The 11475-nt window shown below is 34.8% G+C and overlaps 1 protein-coding gene across 1 annotated transcript in view; it reads left to right on the top strand.

The window, feature by feature from the left end:
• NEGR1 (neuronal growth regulator 1) overlaps positions 1-11475 on the top strand; it is a 773362-nt gene that overhangs the window by 631884 nt on the left and 130003 nt on the right. The window contains exon 7 of the mRNA XM_006919323.1: positions 3374-3382. Coding sequence (XP_006919385.1) covers positions 3374-3382 — 9 coding nt within the window. The remainder of the gene's footprint in view (positions 1-3373; positions 3383-11475) is intronic.

Here is an 11475-nt window from a genome sequence, read left to right as displayed (position 1 = left end):
AGTCTATTGTCTATGTCCATAAGTTTCCGTTTGTTTGTCCTGTTGGTTTATATCCCACATATAAGTGATATTATGTGGTTTTCGACTTTTTCTGTCTGGCTTATTTTGCTTAGTATGATGATCTCGAGGTCCATCCATGTTGTCGCAAATGGCAATATTTCATCTCTTCTATGGCCGAGTAATATTCCATTGTATATATGTACCACAGCTTCTTTAGCCAATCATCTATTGCAGAACACTTTGGTTGCTTCCATGTCCTGGCCACCATAAATAATGCTGCTATGAATATCAGTGTGCAAATATCTTTTCAGATATGTATTTTCAAGTCTTTGGAGTAAATACCCAGTAGAGGGATTGCTGGATCATATGGTAGATCAATTCTTAGTTTTTTTGAGGAATCTCCATACTGTTTTCTATAGTGGCTGTATCAATTTGCAGTCCCATCAGCAGTGTATAAGGGTTCTCTTTTCTCCACATCCTCTCCAACACTTATTACTTGTCCTGTTGATAACAGCTATTCTAACTGGTGTGAGATGGTATCTCATTGTGGTTTTGATTTGCATTTCCCTAATAGCTGGTGATGTTGAGCATCTTTCATATGTCTATGGGCCATTTGTATGTCTTTTTGGGAAGTGTCCGTTCAGGTTCTCTGTCCATTTTTTGATTAGATTGTTGTTTTTTTGTTGTTATTGAGTTGTATAAGTTCTTTTTGTATATCTTGGATGTTAGGCCCTTATTGGAGGCACTGGTTGCAAATACATTTTCCCATTCGGATGGTTGTCTCTTTACCTTGTTGACAGTTTCTTTAGGTGAGCAGAAGCTTTTTAGTTTGATGTAGTCCCATTCATTTATTTTTGCTTTTACTTCCCTTGCCTTTGAAGTCAAATTCATAAAATTCTTTTTAAGTCCAAGTTCCATGAGCTTAAGTCCTTATGTTTTCTTCTATGCAATTTATTGTTTCAGGTCTTATATTCAGATCCTTAATCCATTTGAGTTAATTTCGGTGTGCCATATTTTAGATTCTGGATCTGTATTTCCAAGACCCAGAGAGTCCTTCTGGTCTACTGCTTAGGACTTAGCAGATTATGAGAAACTGACACTGACTAAAGAATATATGAGACCACAACATATATCTAGGTAGACCCCAGAATTCTTCTTTATTAATTTACAATAAGAAAGTGACTTGAACCATAATGCCCATATTAGCATGATCAGCTCATTCTGTTCCAAATATGAAGCTGCACTAGGAGCCACGTCATAATCAGAAGTCTTTTTATTAATTCATCATGAGAAATCATTATATGAGGCCAGACAATACTTGAAGTCTGTAGGATTAGCCACTCACTCTCTGTAGCCAGATCTACATAAGACACCAAATCATAATCAGCAGGTTGCTTGGTGAGCACAGAATCAGAACAAGGGAGATAAACAAACCAAAGATTTAATGGCATCAGTGTAAAATCAACATTATTTCATTCTTCTCAAAAAATGGCAATTTTACCAGTGGTGTAAAATATACATAAAGTTTAATAATTCGGCTCTTTTCTCTGAGTGGTACCTACATCACATCCATCTTTAAATCCCTTTAGATTTACCTCTGTGACTGTCCTTTATCTAAACGTGCAGCTAACCAGATCCTAGATCTCTGTTTCCTTCCCCTTAGAAGTAACATATTCTTTGTTTAGATGTGTTAATATATTCAATCAGGTTTCTGTCAAGTTCTGTTTGCTTTATAATCATTTTGTCTTTAAAAGGTAATTTTGCAGATATTTGTTCTGATCTGTTGCTTTCATAATTTAACTCTCAGAGGGCAAGCTAATTTTCATCATTTTCAATTCTGCAGGTGAGGTGGGGTATAGCCCATTCAAAAGGCAATTCAATCAAAGAACAGTTAATTATCTCATTGCTTATTTCTTCAACTGATTATTTGGGTGCCCTGTAAAAAAAAATACTCTCAAATAAAAATTTTAAAATTAGCTTTTTATTTTCCTTGAAATACTTTTAGGAAAGTTGCCATTGAAAGCCACATTTATGAATTATACCACTACTGTTCAAACCACATCAAATATTGTGCAATATTTCTATTAATTTCTATGACTAATCTAGTCAGAACCTGTATGTACTTGGCAAATTTATCTAAAACCTAATATTATAAAAACACTTTAATTTTATATAACATACATATATACGTACATAGAAACTATAGCCAAACTACCTCTATGTATAAACAAACCATGTTCCACTGAAAATTATTGGTTCATCAGCCCCCTATTTGAAAATTGAAATATCTTTTCTCTACAGAAAAAAATATTACCTCATGCATACACTCACCTTTTTATTACTGTATCTGGACTTTGTGCCAGGTCTGTATCCATTGCTGAGAATGCAATGGCAATAAGGCAGACATAGTCACAATCATCCAGAAATGTGTAATCTGTGGTAGATATAAACATGTTGCCAGACAAATATAATACTCAAGGGTCAGGCATGACTTTCTAAAAAATTAATATCTAGGCTGAGACCTGAAGAATAAGTGAAGTTTAGCCAGGCAAAAAGGTAAGGCTAGAGGACTTAGTTAAATGAAATAATATATTTAAACCCCCATGGTAAAAGAGACTTTCCCAAACTGGTTCACAAAGGTCTGTTTAGTCTATGATATACTTAGGGAGGAATCACAAATTGTTTGAGATAAGGGGAGGGGAAAAGATCTAGTTGTTGAATCTTAGGTCTAAAGTCTATGAGTCTTCAGATGGTCATCTTTTATAACCCTTAATATTTTGGGCAAAGAAACTGAGGCCCAATAAGTAGTCCAACATATCTCTGAGAGTTATTGGCAGAGTCTAGACCAGAAGCCATATACCAGATTTTTCCTACAAATACAGCTTCAAGGATAGAATTAATTATACAATAGAATATGCCAATTCTGTTAGGCATAATTTGTATAATTGTTTACAGAGCTCCAAGTTAAGATAACATGCATTCATAGTATTATACATTAGACTCAGAGACTTTAATTAGTATGCTCTTATATGAACACATGTACGTTTATATATCTTTATGCATATCAGTTAAGGATTAAGTTCCATTGCAAGTAAAAGATGTCTGTCTGATAAAGAGTGTGCTTAAAAATGAGTGGTTTTGTTTGCCTTGTGCAACTAAAGGTCTAGAAATAGGTAAACTAGTCCATCACATTGGCACCACAGTGTTAACAGAGACCAAACAATCTATTCCTTTAAATTGCCTTGGCATGTTCTTGTCTCTTTTGCACAAGATAGAAGATAGCGCTCCAACATCACAACCATGTTTCAAGTAAGAAGAAAGGAAGGGCATAAGATTGCTGAACATGCTATCTTTTGAGGAACTTTCCCAGAAGCTCCATCCAGTGACTACTTTTTTGCCTGAAATGTGTCACATAACCACTCTATTTGTAAAGAAGACTAGAAAGTTTATGTTTTTTAGTTGGGTCCATTGCTGCCCCAACAGAATCAGCTCTTAAAGTCTAAATCAGAAATGTGGCCTGGGACAAAGAGGTTGCCTCTTTTTCTAGTTTAGCCATTTCCTTGAGCCATGACTTTGAGCAGGTGACTCCATGTCTGTGAAATTTGTTTTCTTCTTTCATGAAATTAGTAGAATTAAGTAAATGTATTTATTGAATAAAAGATAACAAAAATAATTTCAATAAAGTAAGTTGACTCCTCTGATCTTTACAGTAACTGGCCATTTTACCCAGAGGTTAGACAAGAAGAAATAAAAAATAAAATTAGGCTCAGGCTCATAAGTGGATATTTTGCTCTCTCCTGTAACTCATACCTTTATCCAGGAGAGACAGTGAGGCATAGGGCAGGGACACAGAGACAGATAAAAACAGATTGGTCTGGCAAGCTTATGAGTTTACACAATACATCTCACAGCTCTGGGTGTCATTGGCTGGTGAACAGATAGCTACAGAGGCCTCAACTAAATCTTTTAACCTTTCAAATTGCTATCAGGAAGATGTGAAGCATGAATACCCCAATGTCCGAAATCTTTTCCGCGGTTCTATCTGTTCATGTAATCATGATCTATTTGGGTCTCACTTTAATAGAGATCATTATTTATTTCTAGATAAACTCTCTTTACAGTTCTCTTAGGTAGCATACAAAGGTAAATTCACATTTTATTTCTTATATGTATGTCTAGTTTAACAAACTTCCTAATTTCAGTCTCAAACTATTTATATTCTTAGCATACAATAATCCATACCATATTAAACAAACCCACAGTGTTCTTAAGCCAGAGGCAGTGTCACCATGTGACTTCATACGTGAGAGGGGAGGCTCCAGCAAATGATTTTCTTCAAAATCCTTATCTGCTTCAAGAACTCAGCCTCTGGAGGTTTTCGTTAGCCCTGTGCTCCTCCAGGGACACTTCTTTGACAGTCATCTCAGGAACTGAAAATTGCTTTTAAGATGATATTAGCAAACCAATCTAAATGGCCATCCTTTTTCAAGTGTTCATTGATTACTCCTCTAGGGGTTCCTTTGAGGATGTAACAAACCAGAAGCCAAGATGCCATGTCTATTCATTTATTAGTGTCTAGCACAATGATATGTGCAGTCAGGCACTTATTAACTCATGTTGTTTCCATAGCAATGACTCCAACCTCGAGTAGGTTAATACATAATATCTTTGCAAAATAAACTTGAATACATAGAAATATATTTAAATAAACATATATAATCATAAGTCTGCTATTTAAATACTCTGGACCTCAAGCAAACATGTCTGGCCCCTATAGTTGGAAATCGGTGCTTAAGCAGAGTTTGCAGTGGTATCAAATGTCCGGCAATTAACAGCACCAGATGTTTTGCTTTTCTCTATAGCAGCAAAGGCGTTAATGTGCCGGGGTACTGGTAGTGAGCATAGCATCTTCTGTTCAAAATACTGCAAAACAAGTATGTTGATGACCGTGTGCTCACCTCACATAAAACAGCCCTTTGAAACAGTGATGATGACAAAGAGGTTTTGGTCTGAACAGAGCCCTGCATTTCAGTTGTTTACTCGTCTTCTTCCCTAGGAGCAACTAGAATTTCCCAGAATTTCAGCAGTCTGCTCTTTTCCTTTGTTTAGCTCGCTGTAAGGCGCAAGCCTAATGGGCACTTTCAGTAGTTGTGATTAAGAATAAGGAATGGAAGAGATCAGAGAGGTCACGAATGTTTAGACGGTTTGTTAGAAGTTTAAACTTTAATGAACAATTTGCAACAGTGCTAGATAAAACCTATTTAAACCCAGAAATTATCAGTGTTCTAGTACAAGAAAGGCTGGTTCTCAGAGTTAATTTAAAATTAAAGCTCAAAAATATGGCCTAAACAAGGTATAAATTTACAGTAAAGGAATGGCTTGTCACCCCTGCCTCACCTCAGGCTGATAACTGGGTATTGTATGAAAATTAGCTGTGACGTAGGCAAAGCATATTAGTTTGTGCCAGTTTTATACCCTCAAAACTTGACAAAGCATGTTCCAAAAACTGTACTTTGAAGTTATCAACTTTGTGTATAATCATTTCACATTTCAGAGTTTGAAATATTTTTATTGTTTTTATTACTGTTAGTTTTGCAACTTTTGGCCAACTATTTTGTTTGACCCAGATCATGGCAAACTTGATTTGGTCAATCATAGAGAAAATTACTATTTATTTTTAAAAATTTTAAATTCATGGTGCTGACTCAGACTGTAATTAGACGTTTTTATACTCCAGGAAATTAAGAGAATAGTCCTGTATGGATTAAATAACGTGATGACATCTTTCCGAAATATGCTTTGTGGAACAACTAAACACGTGGGGTTCCTCCATTTTGACTCTTAGAAAATTTTAGATATGTCTGTCCAAAAATATATTCATGACTAACAAGGAAGTAATAATAAAATGCTATTTGGGGCTAAAATCTGTCCCACTTTGCAATATGAATTGCTACATGGTATACGAGTTTTTTCACTCATGAATGTATTGTTAGTTTTCAAAAAACTTTTTACTTCTTGACAAATCATCAGCTTAATTTGACAATGAGCTAACATAGCTAGAACCAAAGATAGACATAAGAAAAATGTCTTTTTTCAAAAATGTAAAACCAACCAACCAATCAACCAACCAAACAACCTACCAAGGCCACACAAACACAGCAACAACAAGCAATTACAAAGGCTTTGGACTAAGGTGTCAGCTACGAACAAAATTCTTTATCTTTCAATTTGGGTAAAGCTTATAAACACTTAAGCTAGTTTTCCTATGGGGACTATGATGATTTGTTCCATAAAATTTGATTGTTATGCTGTTATGCATTAAGTAGAAAGAAGTGGCTAGAGTTATACAATAATATTTCAGAATATTTTCCTTTTAAAAGTTATAATAATAATAATATAATAATATAATATAATAAATATAATAATAATTATTATATAATAATTATTATTATATTTATTATTATTATTGTTATTATTATTATTAAGTATCCAATGTAAACAAAGTTTATAAGTTCTACTAAGGAAAAAAGTTACTATGCAGCATAAAATAATTTGACCACTGGAGGTATGTATTTACAAGTAAGAAAAGTATTTATAGTACAAAGATTTCATAATGTATCTCTTACCTAAAAAGTCACTTTCCAATTTATAAATTTTAGAACTTGTAAAGCCATACAGACCCAGTATATTACTAAGAGCTAGTAGAAAAATAGATATGTGTATTCTGACCCCCAATGAGCTATATAGTCTTAGGGACAGAGGGTAAATACAAAATTCTGTGAGGGTGCCTGTGGCATTGAGATACAAATGTAACTTGTCAAAGAAAAGACCATGTATCAAAAAAATCCAAACGTATAATAATAACAAATTAGAAACAGCTTCTTTGTTGTAAAAGACATAAAAATTACTCAGCTATTCCCACCCAGAATCCTTTTAAAACATGGGTTCCTTAGAAAACTCCTGTGTGTATCAACAGATTGTGAAAAACAAAATGAGGTAACATTTGTCCAAAGCACACTAAATACTTAAAACACTTTATCTGGTCCTCCAAATTATCTTGCATACAAACTCCCCCCACCCCCATTTTTCAGGAAACTGAGTCATCAAGAGATTGAGTAAGTAGTCCAAAGTCACAGAAACAGTTAGTGGCCATCAGGAAGCTAGAGCCTTCTTTTGTAAAATTAAGTACTTGTTACACTATAATCACCACCACTAGAAAAGAAGTAGATAGTGCTTAAGCAAGAACTGGGAAGATGGAATGATCCCATTGGTGAGCCACACGTATGTCTCAACTGTTTTAAGGGTCATCTGAAACACAGTTCAAGTCACCAGTTTATGGCTCAGTGGGGAAGAGAATTCCTCAATGTCTTCACATATAATGATGCTTTCTGTCACCTTATGCCATGAAGACACACTGCAGCTCTTCCTTGAAGTAATCCAAATAAAAACCAAGCAGCAGATATTCAGTAGCTCAACTCTGCACTTAGCAATGACAAGAACCATGTGTAACCTCAATAAAACCGACTATCTTGTTTTAAAAATAACTAAATAATTGTGACTTTAAAAATCTTAAAACAGCAATCTAGACCATTACTGAAAATTTTCTTAAAGATGTGAGTGAGCCACCAAATATTCCAACAGCAATAATACTAAATCTCTTTATTTCTCTCCAAAGTGCACTAGACTTTGTCTTAACTACCTAAATATAGGTTTTTTTCCTGTCCCTTTTCCAAATTCTAGCTGTGCCTGCTCACCTTCTTTCTTTCTCCTTCCTTTACTCTCATCTCCACCTTCCACCACCATATTAATTTTTCCATAGTTCCTTTCTTATATGAAATGATGTATGTATTAATCTAAAATTTTAAAATTCATACGTTACTCCTTAACAACAGATAACAAAAGGCCCTTACCCCCAAGAAACTTTGTATACACATATATATACATAAGTATAAATATGCACACATACACACATATGTACACATAGATACACATATACACATATAAAATACATAATTCATACCTAATACATAATTCTTGTAATTTTCTTTTATATGCTATATATACACACATATACATATATACGTATATAAACATATAGCACGCAATATATACATACTATATATAAATAGATAGATAAATATATAGATAAACAGGTTCTTACGCTTTTATTTTAGGGTGTTTATTCACATCCTCACTTACATATTTTTTATTTGCCATTGGAAAACCAGTTCCCAGCACAGAACTAATCAGTTGTTTCTGAGTTTGCTCATCTGGAATATAACCACTAAGTTCCTCAGAGACTCCTGGAAGCCTAGCCCTGTTCCTGATATTCCAAGTTTTCTCTCTAGGTCTCTAGACTATCTCTCGGGGTTAAAAGTAGAATCAGTGTTGTAAGTACTACACATTTAGCAGAAATGATTCTTCACTAGAGCTCATTATATTCTGAGATTGTAGGACTGTCGGGTGTAGAATGCATATTATCTGTCAAAGAACCTTGAAAGGGCTTCTAATCTGCCCACTTCATAAACAGGTTAGTAAAATGACTTCCCTAAAACAATCAGGGAAATCAATAATTTAACTGACAACAAACAAAAGTGCCTTTCTCTTGATACACAGCATGCTTGAATGGGTGGGATGGAAATGCTATCATTTTATGAATCTTTGAACTTATCATTGAATATGCTGATATACTTTATTGTGAGCTGAATAATGACAAATCAATTACAATTTTAAATCTAGAATGAATAACACAGAAAACCGAATTCTTACCTGTCTCTATTATGTGGAAATCAAGCAATAGTAGAGCAATTGAACTGTTTTCCTGAGTTTTATTCTAAGTTATCAAGAAAGCAGAAAAGCAGCTTCATGTAAACAATCATTACTAGAATATATAAGTAGTATTCAAAAAAGCACAGACAAGTAAAGTACAGGTAATAGCAATGCTTATCAATTCTATATCATTTCTTTTTGCTGAAAATATTGTTTTTAGAACAATCCTCCCTTAAGTCATTTTCCTAATACTCAGCTACTACACCCATAACAGAATCTATATATAAAAATATATATATGCTTTTGAAATTGCACTGAACTCTGCAATATTTAATAAATTTTATCTCAAGTAGATAATTTTGGAATATTATGGAAATGAGGATGAAAGGGGGGAAAACACAACAAAAAGCAAAGAAAATGATTTTGGTGGGTCTGCATTTCTTTAAATAAAATTAAGATCTCTCTTTTCTCTGTTTAGTCTCAAATTGTCCTTAAGGAATCAGAATGCTTCTTCTAGACTCCTAATGCTCAGTCTTTGGATTCCATACTTTACTATATTCTCCATTTCTGCATCAGTAGCAATTTAAAAGGTTTTAAAAGATAGTAGATGATTATCTTAAATTTAAAATTTAAAATGTGATGAGAGAGAGAGAGAGTGCAAGAGCGCGCTAAAGCACAGATTTAGAATATTAACAAGGGGCTTCACATCATTTCCTGAGCTCAGGGGTGTCAGGTTTGTGCATTCTGCCTCCTGTAACATCAGATGTAGGAGGTCGAGGCCATGGACCTCTATGATCTTACCAGATGGTCTGTCAGTTTGGTGATGTGGTATCCACATAGATGAAAGGAGTCAAGAAGAGACATAGACATCTCTTGCTCCATCTAGAGTTAGTCATCAGTGTAGTCCAATGATGAGTCTTAGGAAAGACAATTGCGGAGTTCTCTCCTGCAGGCAGAACTGGGGATCAACTAGCTTATGCCTGAGTTCTCTCCTGCAGGCAGAACTGGGGATCAACTAGTTATAGCCTATCTTCAAAATACCTGAAACTCAGGCATAAGCTAGTTGATAGGATATCTTCAAAATACCTGAAACTCAGTGCCTTCTCCACTGGCAAGAAGGCAGCTCCAAATTGGCTCCTTGTTCTTCTAAAATTGTCCTTTACTGCTGTTTCCCCACTCACCTGACATTTTCTAAGCCACTTCCTCTTCATCCCTCATGCCATTCTTTGACACCTCCTTTTGGATTAGGGCCCAAGTAACACAGGTTTTAACTGTAACATTCTCCCTTGTTTCTCCTTGATAGGAGCAAACCCTTCCTCATTCTGGCCTCCACCACCCCTGCTTTATGCTTCTATGCAAAAACTTTATTCACTTTTCTTTCATGGAAGACCTCACTAGTCAATTAAACCTGACTCTAGCATTAGTGTGGAGAAGAGGGGACACTTTTGCATTCTGTGCTCTTTCTGTGCTATAAGAGAGACTCTCTACTTAATTTTTTTGAATTCTTGAAATGCAGCAAAGAGAAAAAATTGAAACCAAATATTTGTTTACAAATTCAAATAAGTAAAATCCTTGTACCCTGCTAGAGTATATTGTAGCCTTACCTCCCAGGACTTTTTCATGGCTGGCCTCTTTTGTCTTATTATAGTTAAAGCAGGAGTTTGCAAAATACTGCCCACAGAACAAATTTGGCCACTACTCGTTCTTGTTTGGCCCATGAACTAAAAATGATTTTTGCCTTTCTAGATGATTGGAGAGGTCAACGAAATAATAAATTATGACAAGTGAAAATCATATGAAATTCAAACTTTAATGTCAACAAATAAAATTTTGTTGGCACACAACCTTGCCCGTTTGCTTATGTATTGTCTATGGCTACTTACGATCAGAGTCAAGAAGTTTCTGAGGAGGTCGTTTGGCCTGCTTAGCCAAAAGTAATTACTATCTAACCCTTTATAGGCAAAGTTTGCTGACCTATGTTTCAAAGCTTGGACTAACACTAGAGAGACTTGGATTCAAACCCAACTCCGTTACTTACTAACATGTTACATAATCTGGAGGATATATTACCCATCTCACAAAGAATATGTTTCTGGAAATAAATGAGAGGAAGCAAAAAGACCACCACAGCAAATTACCTTATGGAGAATAATGTTAAATAAATTCTTTTTTAAAAAAATTGCCTTAGAATTTTATTACTAATTGATACCTTCTCTGTGCCTCAGTTTATCTATAAAATACAAAAAATACTATAAAATATTTTGTTATACTTTGTTGATACATTTTTCTATTGACAAAATAACATATTAAAAATTCAAATACCTTGAAAAGTTAAAAGCGTTATTTGCAAACCATTCACCTCAATCTCTATATTAGTTTTCTAAGACTGTCTTAACAAATTACCAAAAACTGGTTGGCTTAACACAACAGAAGTTTACTTTCTCAAAGTTCTGGAGGTGAAAATTCCCCAATCAAGATGTTGGTAGGGTTGATTCTCTCTAGAGGCTCCCACGGAGAATATGTTCTATGCCTCGCTCCTAGGTTTCAGTGACTACCAACAAATCTTGATGTCCTTTGGCTGGTGGCATCATAACTTCAATCTCTGCCTCTATGTTCAATGGCCCTCATCTCTGTTTGCCAGACATTGTGTTAAATCCTGGCATATATTTTTATGATTTCACTTAAATATAGACATAGATCAGCAGG

Source organism: Pteropus alecto, unplaced genomic scaffold (genome assembly GCF_000325575.1).
Source record: "Pteropus alecto unplaced genomic scaffold, ASM32557v1 scaffold25, whole genome shotgun sequence".
Lineage (NCBI taxonomy): Eukaryota > Metazoa > Chordata > Mammalia > Chiroptera > Pteropodidae > Pteropus > Pteropus alecto.
Note: the sequence above shows the minus strand (reverse complement) of the source record. Positions and strands in the feature narration are given on the sequence as shown.